This window comes from Gopherus evgoodei, chromosome 1 (genome assembly GCF_007399415.2).
Source record: "Gopherus evgoodei ecotype Sinaloan lineage chromosome 1, rGopEvg1_v1.p, whole genome shotgun sequence".
Taxonomy (NCBI): domain Eukaryota; kingdom Metazoa; phylum Chordata; order Testudines; family Testudinidae; genus Gopherus; species Gopherus evgoodei.
Genome location: NC_044322.1, coordinates 158,602,163 through 158,622,439, shown reverse-complemented (window position 1 = coordinate 158,622,439; position 20,277 = coordinate 158,602,163). Strand labels below are relative to the sequence as shown.

At 40.5% G+C, this 20,277-nt stretch overlaps 1 protein-coding gene across 1 annotated transcript in view; it reads left to right on the top strand.

The window, feature by feature from the left end:
- Positions 1-20,277, top strand: part of RRP1B (ribosomal RNA processing 1B) — a 35,047-nt gene that overhangs the window by 3,713 nt on the left and 11,057 nt on the right. Inside the window, exons 2-14 of the mRNA XM_030576731.1 lie at positions 1,477-1,559; positions 3,085-3,142; positions 3,959-4,044; positions 5,316-5,377; positions 9,729-9,858; positions 11,434-11,498; positions 12,073-12,239; positions 12,904-12,995; positions 14,352-14,449; positions 15,187-15,206; positions 15,688-15,816; positions 16,856-17,601; positions 19,759-19,905. Of these exons, the coding sequence (XP_030432591.1) occupies positions 1,477-1,559; positions 3,085-3,142; positions 3,959-4,044; positions 5,316-5,377; positions 9,729-9,858; positions 11,434-11,498; positions 12,073-12,239; positions 12,904-12,995; positions 14,352-14,449; positions 15,187-15,206; positions 15,688-15,816; positions 16,856-17,601; positions 19,759-19,905 (1,883 nt within the window). The remainder of the gene's footprint in view (positions 1-1,476; positions 1,560-3,084; positions 3,143-3,958; positions 4,045-5,315; positions 5,378-9,728; positions 9,859-11,433; positions 11,499-12,072; positions 12,240-12,903; positions 12,996-14,351; positions 14,450-15,186; positions 15,207-15,687; positions 15,817-16,855; positions 17,602-19,758; positions 19,906-20,277) is intronic.

Genomic DNA, 20,277 nt, shown 5'->3' with positions numbered 1-20,277 from the left:
CTGATACTAGTTACTTTTTCTTAGAAGTTGACATGCCATATCTTGGAATTGAGTGTAAGACCACTGCACAAATTCTAGTCAAAATTAGAGACTCTTGAATTTTTAGTACTATCAGAAAGACTCTGAACAATTAAAATAAACAGGTAGTAATGTACCTCAAGTTTAATTTGTGACTAAAATGTTTTCATAATATTTGTTTGTGCAGCTTGATTTAATAAAAAAGGGAATATGCCATATTTTGCTGATAACTAGAGGCTCACCTATAGGTGCCCTTTAAGAGGTATCTCTTGACCCGTGCTACATGTAAAGTGAAACTTTTATTAAAAACACGGTCAAGGGAAATTTAGCGATGTGTGGACACAGAAGTGGTAAGATGCAGTGAGAAGGAAAAAGAGTGAACAGTCTGCATTGATGTAGGAGATTACTAAACAGGAAGGGAATGCTACTTCAGTGTATCAAATTAAAACGAAAACACAGTGGAGAGTGTGCTTTAAACCAGAAAAAAAGGAGCTATGCAAGCTTACGAAAAAAAACATTTTGTTCTAATATAAAATTAACTTTTGCAATGCAGTGCATGGGGTTTCTACTGATAAGAGTTCAACTCTCAGTACACTCAAAATAACTCAATTACTATCTATGTTTAGGTTTCAGAGTGGTATCCGTGGTAGTCTATATCAGCAAAAATAATGAGGAATCCTTGTGGCACCTTAGAGGCTATCAAATTTATTTAGTCTCCAAGTGGGTTTTTGCCCACAAAAGCTTATGCCGAAATAAATTTGTTAGTCTCTGAGGTGCCACAAGGACTCCTCCTTATCTATGCGTAGGACTGAGTCATGCTCACATGTATTAAATGTGATTCAGTGATCTGCATTCTAACATTGTTTTATCCCATCCATGACTGCTGACCACTGAGAAATCAGTTCAATGTTAGAACCACATTAAAATAAGATTCCAAAATATAGACCTGTTCTGAATGTATAGATTGGGCGTTCGTGTTTCTTAGTACAGTGAAAGTCACTTACTCTCCTTGATTTGTACTTAGCCTTTCTCTTCTCCTCTCATCCTTTCCATGCAAAATTAAATATGATGCCCTCACTTAAAAATAACACTCAGGACTTTGTTCCCTATAGTATGTTTTCTTTTAGTGCAATGCTGTGCTGGCAGGGGGATGGATCAGAATGATCTAACAGGTTTTACCCATCTGACTTCTTCAAAGCCCTTGTTAATGTACTATATACTTTATATGAGACAAGTTGGAGGATTAAAGGCACTATATCACTGCATTAACCACTTTTTTCCATATGCAAAACCGTCATATTAGCTTTAGTTCCATTCAAAAGAGGAGAAAAAATGTTTGCCCAAAAGGAATTTAAAGAGATGGAAGAGTGTGAGGGGAAAATGAGAAATCTGCTTGAAAGCGTTTGGTGAAGGTGTCTTTTTTTCAAAAGCATAATTTTTTGTTTTTTTGCACTGTAGGTGGCTTCAGCCAAGAAGAATTATTAAAAATATGGAAAGGACTATTTTATTGTATGTGGATGCAGGATAAACCTCTGCTACAGGTGTGTCATTCAGTGTTTTTTTTGATATATATAATGGATATACTTCTGAAATACACCATGAAGATGTTGTCCCCTTTCATTTTGGGTAGCAACACTGACCCAATTTAACACTCTTGCCACATTTCATTCATAAAGATAAGTTGGAATTAAGGCATGTAGGAGAGTTAATTGCAACTGGCAGTCTACTAAAAGGAGGCACCTGTAGATTTACTTTAATGGGAGTGTAGTTTGGCTTGAAATTTTCAGCAGTCTGTTCCCGAGAAATGTGAAACCTTTTCCTTCATTTAATTTTATTTTGTGTATGTACCCCCTGGAATTGTATTGGTTGCATATGCCCTACGACAGTTGCCTCTGTAAACAAAGTAGGAATCCTTTAACTACAGCATATCCTGGCCTCTGATTTAACCCAGGTAGAAAGTTTTGCTTGCCTTTTTTTTCTTTCTCCATGTCAGGCTACAAAAGATAAGCCTTTTCTTTGTCACGAGGGATTCAGCCAGTCTTTCTTTCACTTGCCATTTGGCTTCAATGATAATTTTCTGCAACTTCAGTCTATATTGGTACAGTTTCTATCCTGAGGGAACAGGGAACTTTACAGTTTGTCATCCACATTTGGAATTTTGGAAGACTCTAGCATAGCTCCTCATCCGTTTTGTTTTTTTTTAATTTAAGTTGAGGATGAAGAGGAAACTAAAGGTTAATAATTCTATTGAGGTAAATGATGGTTGGTGATATATTCTTTATTGTCCTGTCATGAGTATCTGAAGCTGAATCCTCATGTAGTCCTGATTGTCCAAATCTAATTTTTTAGTGCAACAACTTGGCCAGGAAGTTTGGATAACTTTCTGCTTTACCTTCAGTTCTAAGTGGGCTGTGTGGTACTCCATCCAGTGCCAGCTTTCTTCCCTTACATTGTCTGCAGATTCTTTGAAACTTGAGTGCTGCTTTGTGCTCAGCACTATGCAAGCATAGAGGAAGATGTTGATTCCTGACCTTAAAATCACTCCTAATCCTAGTAACTTCATTCCCTGCAACAGTTTAAATCTCCATTTGTATAGCCAATATTCATTTTGTAAAGAATACAGTGTGTGCTGCATATAATTGAGGACTACATATTATCGGGGCTCATAAGGTTTTATACAGATGTGTAAACTCAAAGGTGTACATTTATTCTGATAACCTAGTTTTGTCTGCTGCTGGAAAGCAGTTCTTTTGTAGACTTGTGAAAATGAGCAGATCCTTGGTATGCTTGAATCTTCTCTTATGTGTAATCTATACTAACAAGTGCAGCCACAGCGTGACAATGTAGGTTAAAAAACCATTTTCAAGATCAGCGATGCTTTGTCATATCCACAACTGCGTGAGATTCTGTGTATAAAAACATGGACTCAGATACGTGCTAACTCAACATTTTTTTAGTATAAAGTTAATTTAAAAGTTTAGATTAACCAATATTGTTTTGCCACAGATTGGAAGGAGGTAACCCCTGAAACAAGGTGCTAACTTTATTTTATTTTATATTTTTAAGGAGGAACTAGCAAGTACTATCTCCCAACTTATCCATGTCGTTCAGAATATAGAGGCTCGTAAGTTTACTATTTCATTTTGTTTTCTCTGATTTTTCTCTGAAGTGCCTTTATATTTTGGGACTTTTAGACAGTTGTCACAGAGTCCAGAACAGAAGCAGGTAGGATTGTTGTTTATTTTGTTGTCATTGTTCTTTTCTAGCTGTCATCCAAGATTTGTTTATGATTGCAATGTATGAGGCAGGTCTCTATCACATGTTCAGAATCCAATCAGTTCTTATTTGTATCTAGACTTGTCTCGATGAAGTTTGTTTGCAGTATGGTAATATGTGCTTATTACCAGTCTGACATAAAAGTGCTCATATTACAATGATGGGTAGCAACACAAAACCCTAAAATTTCCTTTCTACTTCACTCTTATTCAGCTGCTGATTTGTTTTTATGTCGTAGTTTTGAACTGTAAGGCCTTAATTCAGTATTAAAAATGTGCATAACTGCTTTGCTGAATCAGGGCCTAAATGGGTATAGGTACAACTTAGTGCAAAATCAACGCTTTCTTCTCCCTTGCGAAGATTTGCATTTTGCATTTAATATTTTACAAAGATCACTCACTGTAACTGTTTGCCACACCTATCTATGTAAAGTACTTGTTTGCTCCCTATTACTGTAGTATCTGAGCACCTTACAGTCTGTATTGTATCTATCCTCACAACAATCTTGAGTATATTTCTAGGCTGGTGCTGAAACTGCTGGACCAGTATGTAGAGAAGCGTAAAAAAAAATTAAGTGGAAAAGTAGTCTCTCTAGGCTGCTTTCAGTAACATAAAATAGTATTGGTGTTGAACATGCACATTCACTATTTTTGTTCTGTTGCAGAGCACCTCTTCATTCAGACCTTTTGGCAAACTATGAACCGTGAATGGAATGGGATAGACAGACTGCGCCTTGATAAATATTACATGGTAATATTCACTTTTTTCAGGTGGTGGGGTTGGGTGTTTTTTGTTTTGTTTTGTTTTTTCTTTTTGGTATATCTATTTTGAACGGACAAAGCATGATGGTGCTGTCCTGGAGAGTTGCCATCTCTTCGTATGTCTTTGCATATGTTATAGCGAAAGGATTTTGCTAGTTTCAGGATGAACAATGCAAAGCATATTTGTTTATAGGCCTTTAATTGGTGCCCTGGCAGGTCTAGAAGTCATGAAATTATTTTTATATAAGTATCTGATCCTGCACATGCTTATACATTTGCTTAGCTTCACACCGCATGGATATTCCTCATTAACTTCAGTAGGATGACTCCTGCGAATAAAGTTAAGCACATGTATAAGTGTTTGCAATGATATCCAGAGAGCATGTTAATGGATACCTCATCAAAATTAATATTTAAATAAAAGTAAGGCTACTTTGAGATTTTTCTGGAGGTGCCATTTAAAAACAAAAAAAAGTTACCATCTATAGTAGTTAAACTTACCACAGTGTACTAGATTCCTAAGTATAGGAAATATTGTATTAGATTTAAGTATTGAAGTGAGGTAAATTAATTTTTAAACGCATAGTCTAAGCATAAAATATCTATTAATTGAAATACACAGTAAAATCAGATTAGTATTTTGTCTTCCAATTTTTATTTTTATTTCCTTAAAAAAAGGAAGCTAAATTCAAAAACTTGTATTTATTGTAGTGTTATGGGTGAGAAGTTAACTACTCCAAATTGAGAACGTCAAAAATGTGAGGTTCCTAGAGGTTAATTTACTACGGCTGTTACATGTGTAGTATTCCTGTCTCTTAATTAATTTATATACAACAGGACAAACTAATGTTACTATGAAGTTGTTAACATTTTTAGTTGGTTTGAATTTATTAAATTGGAATTTCTGTAAATGGGGAAGTGGGGAAATGCAACTTAACTGCTTTGAAGGATTTGGGGGATGGGGGAGCAGCATAGAACGGTGCAGGGGGATGTACCATGGTCACTGTATTTGTTTGGCTTGCAGTGTAATGACAGCAAATAGTGATGCTGTTGGAACTTCAGATCACACGCTGCCTGTACCCCATCTCCCAGTAGTGGCGAGACTTCTCAAGTATTCATGAAAGAACCTTTCCAACAAACTTTGTAGGCCATCAAAAGCTCAACTAAAGAGTCTGCCTATGTGACTGTCAGAGTAGCTATTTTATTGACTCAAATAGTTAGAAAACTGTAGTGTCGTATAACAAATCTTCTGCTTTATAGCTAATCCGCATGGTTTTGAGGCAATCCTTCGAGGTACTGAAAAGAAATGGATGGGATGAAAGGTAAATAAACTGCTAGATGTAATTATATAATAAAGAAGTGACACGGTATCAAAAATATTTTAATTTAACGTGCTTCTTCCTCTCTAGATGGCACTTCTTAGTCATTGGCTTTCTTTTTTCTGCGTAAGCCTTTTATGTATTACATCACTTGTGCTATCTAAAACATAGATTAAAGTCTACATTTTGTATTAAGTTAAACATTTGTTATAATTAATAACACTCAAGTTTGCCTAGATAATTAGTCTAAACGTGCATTCCACAGTAAGGCTTTTGTGAAAAAGCTGTATGGGTATATTGTGTGTGTGTGTACACTGAATATAAGGGCTTTTAGCATGAGGGCATAACAGGTCTTGCATTCATTGGTCTTCGTGTATACTGATGTTGCCAGGCTTTTTGGCGTTGCAGCCAGGAGGACTGGAATTTTAGGAGTATGCATAATAATAATAAAGTCCTAGCACAGAAAATCTGGAAAACGGAATCTTGTTATCTATGTTTTAGGATTTCCGTTTTCCTTGTCCTGGGTGACAATTTCTTGATAAAAGCAGCTTATAGCAGTCTTTCACTGTAAACTGACTTCTCTGTCCAGTCTGTCCTGTTTCGTATGCACAGTCTTGTATATTTTTAATAAGCTGTTAAGCAAGATGGTGGTTCTAATGTCTAACTTTCATGCTGTGTCTAAACCTCTGACTTCAGTCTCCTGGGTTGGCCTTCTCTTAGAGTGGTGATGACTTTCAAAATTAATACTTCTCATTATTAATTAAAGAAGAGGAAAGGTTGCCTAGTAGTGCCTCATGCCATCCCACAATGTCAAGTGCACTTTATTTATTTCTCTGAAAACCAGGAAATGGAGAGTTAAGGTAATGGAAACTTAAGCTTCTGAAAACAGGAAATACAAAAGATACACACCATCCCTACCATGTACCCTTAACTCTGTTTTCTTTGAGCAATATCCAGACATGCCAGTAACACACACGCACACTGACGCACTAATCTTACAGATGCTGCAGAGTACATGAACACTGTAAGATAAAATCTTACATCTTCTCTTTGATAAAGCAAAACTTGGATTTAGGTCGGGTGTAGTAAACAGGAGCTACCTACACTGATTTTATTCTATACAAACCATCTCAGACTTACTAAATGTTACAATATTTTCACTCTTGCTCAAGTATTCCTTCAAAGACATTGCCTTCACTTACCCTTCACTCTGCCCTGGTGACTACCACACAGGGCACCAGATTGCTGATCATCCTGATTAGCAAGATCTTTCTGCACTTCTGCTGATACAGTCCTCAGAACTGAGTGCTGAATTGAGAAATGTTTGATCCTTCAAGGGACATATGCACCTTTTCTCATATCACAACTTTGCTAAGATGCTCCAAGTAATCCCTCCACTATTTGGTACAGCTACATGTAACACGGGCAACACAGCTGGAGTGCATGCAGATAAATGTTGGATGTGCAAATCTGTGGAGCACAGCACCAACAATGCTTCATTCTTTTAGTTCTCCTTATCTATTTATTGAGGCACCATGCTACTGAATCCTTCACAGTAATATTGCTAGCTCCAGGGCACAGAGTTAAGGTTGCGCTGTGAGTATGTTGTGTACTGTAACTTTGTATTTCATGGTTTCCAGAAAAATAAGTATAAGTGCACTTGACATTCTGGAAGAGCATGAGATAACTTTAACTCCATTTTAACAGAAGTGTCTGGGCACTCAGTTTCCACGGGGGCTGGGGCGGGGGGTTACATTTCAGTACCCCTATGAACCACAACGCGGCTCTTCCCCCTCCACTGCCTTCTTGGCAGTGATTAACCTAACAACAAAATCCACTGGCCAAGTTAGTCCCTTCTCTGCTCCTGTATCGTTTTCTCATCTCGCCTCTTTTCCTGCCCAGCACAGCCCGCCCACCCGCCTCCCCATGTAGAGCCAGGTGTTGGCATGAGACCTGCAGGTTGAGGAGCCAGGGAGAGGATGCAGAAACAGTTCAGGGGCTAGCATGGAATCAGTGGGAATGTTGTGGGGTTTTTTAAAGGGAGGGACAGATGAGTGTGGATGTGGGCAGGTGTTACAGGGCAGAGCAAAGTCCCTTGTACATCCCCAGTGTACAGCTCTCACCCCCAAACTCTTCTGTTCTGACCTCCTCTTCTTCTATTGGAGTAGAGGGAAGAGTGAGCCTGGAACTCCTTCCCCACTGCTGGGGGAAGCTGGGGATTTCTGGATTCTTTCTCCAGTCGGGGAGTAGTGGAGGGGAGCCCTGGAGGCCCCCCACTTGGGCCAGTGGAGCTGCCAGAGGGAGGAATGGTGGGCAATGGGAGATATTTGTGGAGGAAGGCAGAGATGACTCCACTTGTTTTTCCCTCACCTCGCCGGTATGTCACGAGAGGGAAAGTGCCCAACTTCCCCTCTTCCCTCTCTTGTGGTTAAAGTACTTTTTTGGAAAGCCAGTACTTTGTCAACTTCCAGTCATCAAACTAGGTTTTCAAAAACATAGTGTTGGAATGATCCCTTGCACTAACAGGGGTTGTTATTTCCTTTGTGGGCTGTGCCCTGGCACAGCGAAAGGGGCAAAGCCTTTACCCTGCACCATCCCCAACCCCCACAATCCCTGCACTGCTCTGGCACCTTTCTCACTGCTACGATGCCTCGCCCTTTAGCCCTTACCACTGCATCAAACTGAAAATGTTATGAGCCGTTCACGTTAGGGGTGCTGTGTATGAGGAATTAAATGACTCAGGGACTTGCTTTCCTTTGCTCATACTCAATACCATTGTTCATGATGTTTACAGTATCCCAGTCACTTCCTAGAGTCTGTTGTCTTCCTTTTGATTAATGCTCATTTCTTTGACGGTACTATGATACAGGAGGGCCAGGGAGCAGTGGTCCTATTAAGCACCAGGACATGGGCAAGCACTAGGCTAATTAAGGTGTGGTTCCCTGTAGACTAGGGAGGGTTGTTACAGGTTAATTGAAGCACTTGTAGTCTATTAAGGCCCTGTCAGGAACCTAATAAAACTTCCTGCTTCGGGCAGTCGGGGTGGAGGAGGAGGAGGAGTTTGGAGGTGTGCTGTGAGAGTTGAAAGACCAGAGAACCGAAGTAAGGGAGACCCTGTCCCAGCAAGGGAAGGAGACTCCCTTCCCCAGTGTCTAAGGACCGAAGGTACCCCACGCAAAGGGGAAAAGGGTATGAACCCACAGGGTTTGAGAGGGGCTGTGGCTCAGAATGAGGAGTAAACCCAGACCCCTCCCCTGCTTCCCTCCTCTACCATCTTCCCGAGCTACTAGCTGGGACCCCAGCGCCCAAGAGCAGGGGGAAGGCCCCTCCCTGCCCCCACCAAGAAAAGCGCAGGACTCACCATACTAACATTGTCCATCTTGCCACAGTACTTATAAAATAAAATCAGTCTGTATGTGGATTTCAGAGCGCTTCAAAATCTCTCTCTCAAACCAGAAATTTTGGTCTCGGAGGGGAAGAAACTTCCAAGAAAAGCCTAGGCTTAGAGCAAAGACAACGTACATGCTTTGATAGCTGCCAAGGACAAGGCATGAATGCCGAGTGCCCTGGTGTTGCTGAGATTCAATGATCATACCATATCTCCTTGAGCCACTCCAATTATCCTGACAACAGGCTAACTGGAAACTCTTTCTCTTTTAAGGGGTCCTAGTTTTGCAGGGTGTGTGTATTTCTCTTTGCCTCAAGCTACTGACAATCCAACCCCAAGTTCCTAAATTAGTCCTAAATAGCTTCAATATAACACACCCAAAGGGGCAATGGGAGCCAGACACTAGGAAAGGTAAATTCTGAGCAGCTGAGATCAGTTTTTGAAGAGGACTAGAGCGATAGACTGAGTCCCAGGTGTGCACACACAGAAAATTAGAAGAGCTAGGTTATTTTGTAAAATGCTGGGGTTCTTTTAGGGGGAGTTGTATCATGGGAACCCCTGGCTGAAATGACCCCAAATCTGGACTCCCTCACCACCATGCGACACAGTAAATTTCAAGGCATTCTAAGTCAGCAAATGGATTCTCGAGCACTTAGAATAGTCTTTTAAACAATAAAAGACACTAAACCTTAACTATAATAGAGTTGCCACTCCACTATAGTCACTTGTGTTGAGTGGATTTCCTTACTGCAGGCAAACAATATTCTGACCTCAGGAAACTCTGACAATAACAATTTTTTTTAAGCAGTAACAATTATGACTGGACTTCTCTGAATATTTTCTTTATTTCTGATGTGTCAAAAAGCCACCTTCTAGTAGTTGGTGAAAAAGCAAACTAAACCCAGCCTTTTAAATGTATGTATCCTGCTTGCTTTTTTTTTTTCTTTTTTTCCTTTTCTTCCCCAGTTTGATTGAGCCATTTCTGCATCTGTTAATGAAGGAAGTCATATACCCAGAAAGTAATGCTCCCAATGGGATAAAATTCCATTTTATTGACATCTATCTGGAAGAACTGGCTAAAGCTGGAGCCAAGGAGGTAGAAAACAACCTAATTCTCTTTGTGATTAATATTGCTGTATTATACAACCATCTTTTATCAGTGTTTTTAAATCCTAATTTATTTATATTGTTTTAAATATAACTCATTAACACTGAACACTATTTATGTTGTTCTTGGAAAAGGAACATAGATTGGTCACCCTCCAATTCTCACGCTCTGCTACAAATGCTCCAATTTTAGATTGTAAATATAATGAGGGAATCTTTTTTATTTTGACTCCCTCCCTTTTTTGGGGGGGAGGGGGGAAGAAAACCCTATTGTTGTTTCTATTGAGATTTTTAAAATTTTCATCACTCTTTTCTTTTATAAAAATTCACTTTGAGCCCATACTTGACCTGATCCTTTAACCACATGTTGTAGAGATTCAGAAATCTAATTTTAAAACTGTCTTCAATGACTTGAGCACTACTGGATTCAGGCATGTGCATTTTGATAGACTGCCCCATAAAGAACAAGTTACACAATTTGCCAGGTACCAGCAATATCTTTAATGTAGTTTGCCTGTTTATCTCTTTCAGTAGAGACCTTCCTCTTTCTTATTTAAGTCTTATTGGCTATTGCAAAGCAGCAGAATTTTGCAGCAGTCTAAAGTCTGATTCTACAGCAGTTACTGTGTAATTCTGCTGCAGGAATCTGAATTCTGCTGGCTATTTTATTATTACTTGAAATCCCTCCCCACAATGTCGTTCTTCTTAGCCTGCTAGGGAGGAATCCTTGCAGGCCCCCTATACTAATTCGTAGCCTTCACTTTGCTAGTCCATATGTGGTGCTGCTGGCAGATGCCCTCCTGGTAACTATTTTCTCTCTCTCTTTAACAGACAAGATGTGTCTATTAGCAGTTTTGTAGCAGTGCTCTCTAAAGAAGAGACAGCAGAATGCAAAGGGTGGCCCAGCAGGCAATTCTGTTGGCAGGTGTAGGGAGTGTATGTGGGGGTGGGGGAAGTTTCTGTAGCAGGAACAGTGTCTCCAGTCAGGGCTCTAATTCAGCAACAGTTCCTCCAGTCCCAGAATTGCATAGGGTTTATAAGGCCTGTGACTGAGACTTTCAAAACAGTCTAAGGGATTTAGATTAATTGTAATGAAAGATGCGTGTAAATCCCCTAGATGCTTTTTAAAGTCTCCGCCTATGTTGCGTTTAGCAGAGGGATCAGATCTTACTGTTCATTACTATTCTGTTTGATGGTCTTTTGGTTAAGGTCTGCAAATCAGAAGACACCCAGGATTTAGTGTGCTGCAGACTTCCTTTGTGACCTTGGGCTGACTCACTTAATTTTTTCCTCAGTCTCATTTTGCCATCTGTGAATTGAGGATCAAAGGCATATTGTGCGGTTTAATAAATCGATCTGTACAAAGCACTCTGTTTCTATAGTGTGTCCATCAAATATCTCAGTGGTGGTGCTGAAGTGTTACTCTTGTCAATTTTAGTGGGGAAAAATGATGAAAATCCTGGTGTATAGCCTCTTAGAAAGATCTCCTGCCTCACAATCTACAATGAGTTACTCGACCTGCCTGCTCTACTGTACTGAGTCTTTTTGTCTCCTAATCTCACAGCTCACAGCAGACCAGAATCTCAGGTTTATTGAACCTTTCTGCAAAATTGCTGCCAAATCTAAAGAGTAAGTTTGATGGATGAATATTGGATTTTCCATTTTTTTTATTTATTTAGTCTAAGATCCAGGAAGCTCTTGAAATGCCATTTCAAAAGATGATAAACAAATGGACTGAAGCAAAGCAAAGAACATAATGAAGTTCAGGTCATAGAAAAACTACCACCTGGGCAGGCCTTTGTGGCTAGCTTAACTCACCTTTATGTTCCTCAAAACCAGAAGTGAAGTGGGTGTGTAAATAGGGGAACCACCTATACCTGTGTTTATAGAGTACCTAACACAACAGATCCCTGACTCTCATCTGGTACTATTGGCATATAAAATATTAATTAATAAACCAAGCAAAATCTCCAAGCTGTAACATTGGAAGAACCAAATATGAAACTGGAAAATCTGTTTGCAATTAAGCAACTTGTTTAAGTAGTTGGTGACTTTTTTCCCCCAAAGTTAGATGCATCTCTCTCTCTATCTTTCTCTGTCTCACTGTCTTCAAAGTGTTTTAAATGTAAATGGGAACGAAAAGTGGCTTTTAACACTCTGCCTGTGTTCCCTCCCACTCTCATCCTTTTCTTATATAATACAGTCATCACCTGATGCAGGCAGTAGCCCAGGGTATCTTTGAAGCCATTGTGGATCAGTCCCCTTTTGCAATTGAAGATCTAATGAAAGAATTGAAAACGAGCTGTGATGGTGATGTTGAGCTGTATGAGGGAGATGAAGCTGAAAACAAGGAGCCACTAGTGACCAAAGGTGAGGAAGAAGTGATGAAAATTTAGCCTAGACTTTAAAGAAATACGGTAACTATTGACAAGATCCAAATGTGTATCCCACCTCTTAAAAATTCCATTCCCACTCTCAGCCAACTTAAGGCATGCAGGTGGATACAAGAACAGCAAATTTTGCTTCTGTTCTCTTCAGGTGATTTAGTAGACAAAGTAACCATAGACTAGTCAATTACAAACATCTTAGTGCTCCCTTTACATACCAGACCATATGGTTCCACATTTCAGTTTACTTACAGCAACAGTCGTAGATAACCCAGGACTGTCCAAAAACTAGAATTTTGTGGCAATGCTCCAGGAGGGAATTGGTCCAAGCTATTTCTTCTACTATGGGGATGGTTATTTTAAAGACCCAGAAATAATACTGCTGTTCTGAATTGCTTTTTCATCCTTGGAGCTAAAATGCTTGGATGTAAATGGGTATGTATCATCCCCAATATAAAGAGTAGGTAACTGAGGTATAGAGCATCTGCATTAGTTTCCAAAGGTAACACAGAATGTCTGTGCTAGAGGAAGGAAAAATATCAAGAGAGAGTTTCATGGCTCAAGTACTGCTCTTATTCTGCTATACTGGACAGCGCTTTCCCCATTCTTTCTGACTGATCTTTAAAATCTTTTTTGTGTAATAACAGACAAAGGTTTATCAAAAAATTCTGCACTGGGCATTGAAGAGCAAGAGGACCTTTCTGAAAATGCTGATGAAAACATTGGTCCTGTTCTCCAGGTTTGTGCCTTGCTTCCTTCATGTTAACATGATGTCCCCATGAATAACCCTAGGCTTTTTTTATTTGTCACTTAGTGGATAGTGGAAACATGACCAGTTGAATAATAAGGTGCACATCTCTTAGGGTATGTCTACACTGCAAGTAAAATCTCGTGGCTGGCCCGTGGCAGCTGAGTCAGGCTGCAGGGCTGTTTAATTGCAGTGTGGGCTTGGGCCGGAGCCTGGGCCCTAGGACCTGCAAGGTGGGAGGGTCCCAGAGCTCAGGATACATCCAGGTGGGAGGGTACACATCCCTCTGGTACAGGTGGGAGGGAACACAGGCAGAGTGTGTTTTAACACTCTGCCTGTACATCCACACCACAGCTAAACAGCCCCGCAAGCCCCTGTCAGTTGGCATGGGCCAGCCATGGGTTTTTAATTGCAGTGTAGACATACCCTAAATGTCTTCAGCTGAGTGTCCTATTAATAACATATGTCTTGTGAGTAGGTTACAAAACAAATGACGAAAGAGAAGTACATGTGCCAAATTCTTTTTCTTCTCTCTCCCCTGCCCCCTTTTTTTTTCCACTTCCACCTCAAGAGGTAGCAAAAAAGTTGCTAAAAACATAATTGTGTTCTCTGTCTGTCCCAGGAGTCAGCATATACCTTACTCATGTTGACAGCACAAGTGAGAGGGTGGGAGGGTACACAGGAGATGGGGCTGGGCACTAAACGCGTGACAGATCTTATGAACTCTATGGAACAAACTGCGGGGATCCAGGATTATGCTACAACAAAGATGCCTCAGGTTCCTTTGTTGGGCTATGGCTCTTAAGTAGGGACTAGAATGTTGCACATTTAAATCTTGGCATTGAACTGAGAGGTTTTTAAAAAACAAGTTAATTTGTTTGCTTTTTCCTTCTGAATGAGAGTCCAGGTTAGAAGTGTTCTGAAAAAATATTATTTGAATGCTTCATTGTAATGTAGTGTTTTTGTAGTCCTGTTTATCCCAGGGTATGAGAGAGACCAAGTGGATAAGGTAGGGAGTATCTTTTATGGGACCAGTTTCTGTTGGTGGAAGACATAAGTGTTCAAGCTACACAGAGCTCTTAGGTTGTCTCTTCAACCAACAGAAGTGGTCCAATAAGATATTACCTCACCCACCTGGTTTCTCCCATTGTTATGTAGTCAGGCAAAACCCATTCATAAAGCTAGCATGTGCATTCAGAGGTTGAATCTTGGCAGAGATCAAGTATAGTGGAATGAATTGGAAGTAGTAAAAAGCATATGCTGCTTGAAGTATTTATAATATTAGGTATACTTGGCGGTTCAGTATGATAGCCTGCAAAGATACTATATTGTGCTTTCTTTTGGCAGTTTAACTACAAAGCTGTTGCTGACAGACTCTTTGAATTGGCCAGCAGAAAAAATACACCCGCCTTTAACCGAAAACGTCTGTACAAATTGGTCAAAAAGTGAGTTCTCTTGAAACAAAGTGCTATATGATGATTTGTCTAAATAGACTTAACATCCTGTTTCCCCAACCTCCTCTACTGTTAGGGTCCATATCAAGAGATTTGCATCCTTTTAATGAAAGTGTTTCTGCAATGAATTTACTGTCCAGTACATTCCTACTTGGCCCAGATATCTTAGAAATAGGACATTGCTTACAGTATGTGGTAATATGAGTACAAAATCTCTGTCAGACATGGATATATGTATGGGTCTGAGACAGATTTTGGTTTTGCTTTTGTGTTTTTTCAGATTCCTAGACAGTAGAGTTGGAAGAGACTTGAGTTGTCTTGTCTGTACTTCATACCAGTTTAGGATTGTTCCCTGCTTTGCACTGTCAAGCGCTTTGTCTTGTATAGTTCTAAGTATTTCAAGTGATCAGGCGTCCACACCTTCAATTCTCAGATTACTCCACCCTCGCTTAAATCACACAGTATTTGAACAGCACTGTGGTCAAACTGCAGGGGAGGGGAGCGGCAGTGTTAAATCGCACTCTTGCCAAGACTTGTTCAGTAGTTTGGCTTTGAGTTGCTGGAGTTCTGAGGCAGTTCTCTTGGAGAGCTAGCGTTTTGTAGCCCTCCGATGTATTATGCTTTCCTCAAAAGTGGGAAGTGTGCATCATAAATGCAGTAACTTGGTGACATTTCAGTCAAATATTGTAACAGTAAGACTTTTTTTTTTTTTTTTGTAACTTTTTCAGGTTCCAGGACCTAGCAGAAGGTGAGAATTGAGCATCAAAAAAGAAGCACTTTCATTCTGCTAGATGATTCATCCTATTCTCGATGTAGATTTGCAGTGAATGTTGTCTTCGTGTGCTGTTTGAAGGATATTAGTTTTGGAGGTTATTGCTGTGATGTGGTTTTCTTATTAGGAAGTATAACTTGCTCAGATTCATAGAGGAGGTCAGGTCCCCATATCTGTTGCTTCACAACTTGGGGCAGCACTGTAATTTTATAAGCCAAGGTCCTGCCTTTTTATTCAAATTCTTTGCTTCTTAAGTGAGAAACATGATCAGTTTGATTCAGAATAATGAAGAAACCTCACACTTCTGTGCACATTTCTTTGCAGTGCTTTAAACGTGCTGATAGACAAGTGGAGTGGGGAGTCAGTGTTTGTGCCCCTTCTGCTGTATGTGAACACAGAAACTACTTGTGGGGAAGGAGGTATTTTCAGATGTCTCATTAGACTTTTTGCTCAACAGGAATCTTCCCACAAGATGATTTCCCTGAAGATGTTTCTACAGATGAAGATGACGGTACATTCAGCAGGGGCAGGCGAAAGAAAAAAGTTGTCAAATCCGTGGAGAAAGCCAAGCTGGAAAAAGAGAAAGGTAGGAGGCAAAGCTTGGAAACAGAGACCACTCTCACCAGTCTTAGATATGTCTACACTGCAACGTTGAGTGAGTCTCCTAGTCTGCGTAGATGGACTCAGGCTAGCAGGACTCAGGCTAGCATGCTAAAAATAGATGTGTGGTACACTGAGACTCTGGTTCTCAAGCCTAGGGAGTCCGATGGGCTTGAGAGACTGAGCTGCAGTGCTCACGCTTCTCTTTTTAGCACACTAGCCCAAGCCCTGCTAATACAAGTCTGTCTACCCAACGTGGGAGGCTTGCTCCCATCTGCAAAACAGACATACCTAGTGCGACTAGGCAACATCACAGGATGAGATTGTTTTAAGTTAGTGATCAGTTGCTTGGGATTCACTGGTTTCTGAGTCTCATTGCAATGAAGGATAAAGGTTGAAATCCTGATCTCATTGAAGTCAACGGGAATTTTGCCATTGACGTCAGTGGAGCTAGGATATCACCCATTATGCGGCAGATTGGGAAGAAGTTGTGCTTTGCCTTTCCCCAGTCAAGAAGCACTGTTGATATTTACTGTGAAAGCAAGAACATATCTGTCCCCTTGAAAGAGGAATGCCATTAGAACATTAGCAATTAGGGGGAATGGCTGGAAGAGAAGAATGGAAATAAGCTATATAGGAGGCTTTACAGCTGTTTCTACCATCAGGGTTTGCATTTACATTTCTACAAGCTTAATGTTCTTCAAGAAAATGTACCAGAGTCAGCTGACACGTGAGCTGCCTTTTAATGGGTTTACCAGCAGGAAGGCCTCTGAGACAGAGCACCTTGATGGGGTGGAGATATTACTACTTTAGAACTACTCATGGGCAACTGCTGGCAACCCAGCAGTAACATGAAGAAAGGCAAGAGAAGCATTAATAGGCCTGGAAAAAATGATATGGATTCTCAGTGGCCGTATGTGCAGTAAAGATTTAGGGATGTAAGAAAGCAACTCCTCTATTGCAGTTGTCTTTTCATTTTATATTTGGGTTAAATGTTGCTGCTTCTGGTTTTCGCCTCCTTGCAGAGAAGGATAGAATAGAGGCATCAAGTACAGAGGAAGATGATGCATCAGGACTCCAGAAGAAGAGGAAGAGGTGGAAGAAGAGGGACTGTCAAATTACAGGCTCCAGCACAGCTGATGGGAGAAGTGAAGAGGGGGAACCTGATGCAGTTGGACCCAAAGAACCTAACAAGGGCAGAGCACCAGAAACTAGTAAAAGAAAAAGAAAAAACAAATCTCTAGACAAAGAGGCAACCGAGACTGGAATTGGTGTAACTGGCAGCGGAGGAGATGGTGACAATTGTGCACAGGGTGCTCGAACTGACGTAATGCAGACTGATAGGAGACAACTCAAGAAAAAGAATACAAAACTTCAGAAGGTTCATGTAAAACCTGTATCTCAAAATGGACCAGCTAATGCCAATGCCCTGTGGTATGACAATGACTGTGCCACTGTAACTACTACCAAGATGGTGAAAAAGAAACAGAAAATGAGGACTGTCTTACTCAATGGCTTATCTGAACAGGCTCTTCTGCAGTCAGAACAGGAAAGCTTGCAGAATAACCTTACAGGAGAAGGGGACTCTGAATCCACACTGCCCCAAAAAGTAAAATTGAAGAAAAAACCTAAGTTGGACAGTTTAGATGGGCTCAGGGTCTCAAACCAGAAACCACCATCCCTGAAAAAGAAGAGGAAGATCAAGGAGGTGATAAACTCTGTTGAAGTGAAAGAAGTTCTTGAGGCTGCATGCAAGAAAAGCAAAAAGAGTGTAAGCAGAGGGCTCTAATTCTCTTTTGCCTGTGAGACTTGTTTGAATTCAGTTTGAGCCGAGTGGTGTATGGGATGTTTTTTTACACGTGTTAAATTCCCCTTGTCATGGGATAACAATATCAATTGGGAATTAAGGGAGTGGGAGGATCCCATGGGTATATTTCACCAGCCAACAGTGTCATGGATCTGAATCTAAGGTGGGGACTTTCATTGCTCATAGTGCTTCCATGACTACTTGTGTGAATGGGCCAAATTCTTGGAAGGAAGGCATTGCATCCAATGCTGTGCTCAACTTGTTCTGGGCCAGAAGTCCATCTCTGATGCAGCAATAATAGTTTCTTGCAACAATTTATGGTCATTTTGGTTTTTTGTCCCCTACCCACAAGAGAGGGTGTAAATGGAGGCAGTCTGAATTTAGAAAGCATTTAGGATCCAAAAATACTTTGCAGGTTATGACTTAGACAACACTGCAGGAATCCTGGCAGTGTTTCCTTGAAATATTCTGAGTTTTTTCCTTAATGAAAATGATTGAGTATTTACAGGTTATATATTTTCATTTCGTTTACTGATGTAGTTCAAACATTTTAGTCCAAGTTTTGCCCCTCACACCATTCGTTTTGTCTTTGCCATGGTTCAAAGGAAACTATTCTGCAAACGTTTATGAACATTCTTTGTTCCTCTGCCTTAAAAACCAGGCTGCTTAAGAACCGTGTATGCCTTGGTTACACACCAATTTAAATGAGTTTTAATACACATCTTTAGTTAAACCTGTGCAAATTTGTGTATAGACAAGGACTAATGGTATAGTCCTTGGAGGACTAATAACTCATACATCTGATACTGTTAGAAAGTTTCCAGAGCTTTTTATACATAATACTGTGATGGTTTTTTTTTTTTTAAGGGCTGTATGTTCAGAGAATGATGCTTTGTGATAGTATTGGAAATTGGCATTTCCAAATTGCAAAGCTCACATTTCTGCCACTGGAGAATTTGCAAAATATTGGATCTTTAAACCTGTCTCTGGTGCAGAGCTAAATACTTCTTCACTCCTTTATGATGTACAAAGATGGATTCCCCCTTTTTAAAATCTTGTTTTAAATTGTGTAATATCAGGTTCTCACTTCTCTGTCTTTGGTGGAGGAGGTTAGAACTCAAGAATGTCCCACAAAGCTGAATCCTGAATTGCAAATTTCCCTGCTTCCAGCAGAGAGGAGTTCGAGATGTTTTGAATCTTGGTTTCCCAAGCATGAAAAATTTTGAGAATCAGAAGAAGCTAACTCTATACATCATAAAAGAACAGGAAAGGGCAAAACCAGAAATGTTCAGAATTGCTTCACAGTTTGCCTGCTAAAATTGGGAAGCTGAGACTCCTGCATTGTTTGAAGTGGAGCTTAATTTTATTAGTTCTGGTCCCAGTGGCCATGAGATTCAGATTGTGTTGAAAAGGGACCCCTCTGATCTCCCCCTCCTTTTATTTATTTGTAAATTTTTAAAATAATCTAAACTAACATTACTCAGTTTGTCTATGAAGAGAGGGCAGCCATTCAGTGGCCAGTGCTCTGAATGGTAGCTTTCTTGTTCCCCAGGCTAAAATGTATTGTTAGCATATTCAGTCCCTAGAGAGGAAAGCATGCTTTGTATTTCTCAGCATCCTGTCCACTCCTCTGTCCATCCAGCTAAAGGAGTAGAGTTAAACAGTCCCATGTAATCCTTGACCCTAATGGGACAGAGGGAAAGGGGAAAGCTTCAGAGCTCCCAGATGGACATAGAAGGGAGTAGGGGAACCTTGTGCTCCTGAAAATGATGCCATTATCTGGACTCTGACAGGGATCTTACAAGTTCCCTTCACCTTCGAGAACTCCATCAATGCACCTCCTCTTCCCATTCAACAGTCTTGCGATTCCAGCGCTGACCTTTCCTGAACAGAGACTTCCAATCATGCAAACTTGTGAGGCATTTTTGTAATGGCTGCAAATGTTAACCAGGGGACTAACAAGTGACCACAAACTAGGATTCATTCATGATGAGTGACCATTGTTTAACTATGGCCTCCACTGGCAAATGACTAGCACTAACCCTGGCACCCTGTATTTCTCAGTTAGCTGCTGCTCTTTCTCACGCTGAGTAAACTTGTGTTTTATTTTTCCCCTCGTAGGAGGTTGGTGGCACTTTCACACCATTAAAGAAAAAGAAAGCAAAGACAGGGAATGACTTTGTGAAATTTGAAAAAACAACTTTACCAAAGCCAGTGTTCTTCAGGAAAGCCAAAGGCAGCCTGTCTTCAACCAGAGCCTCCATGCAGGTAAAGTGACCCTGATTTGGTTCCCCCAGAATTGGGGGGGTTGCCTTAAGTATGGCTCACGGAACTCCGAGACTTGGCTCGTGGCCACCCACATCTGAAAACCGAGGGCAGCTTGCCCAGATGTGGGTCTCAACCTGTGATACTCCGTCTGGATCACACCAGTGTCTGTCTAGTTTTGCTGGGACCTATAGTCTCCATGGGCAGCATCTATGACTGTGGAAGGGCAGCTGTTGTCTGCTCCATCCTGTGCAAACTAGATGTGGCCCTGAGGTTCCTAACAAATTCTCAGCACTGTTCATACTTGATAAAAGTTTGGGAACCCTAACCTCAGTGAAAACTGGCCTGGAGCTCCTCAGCAGATAGAGTTTTGAT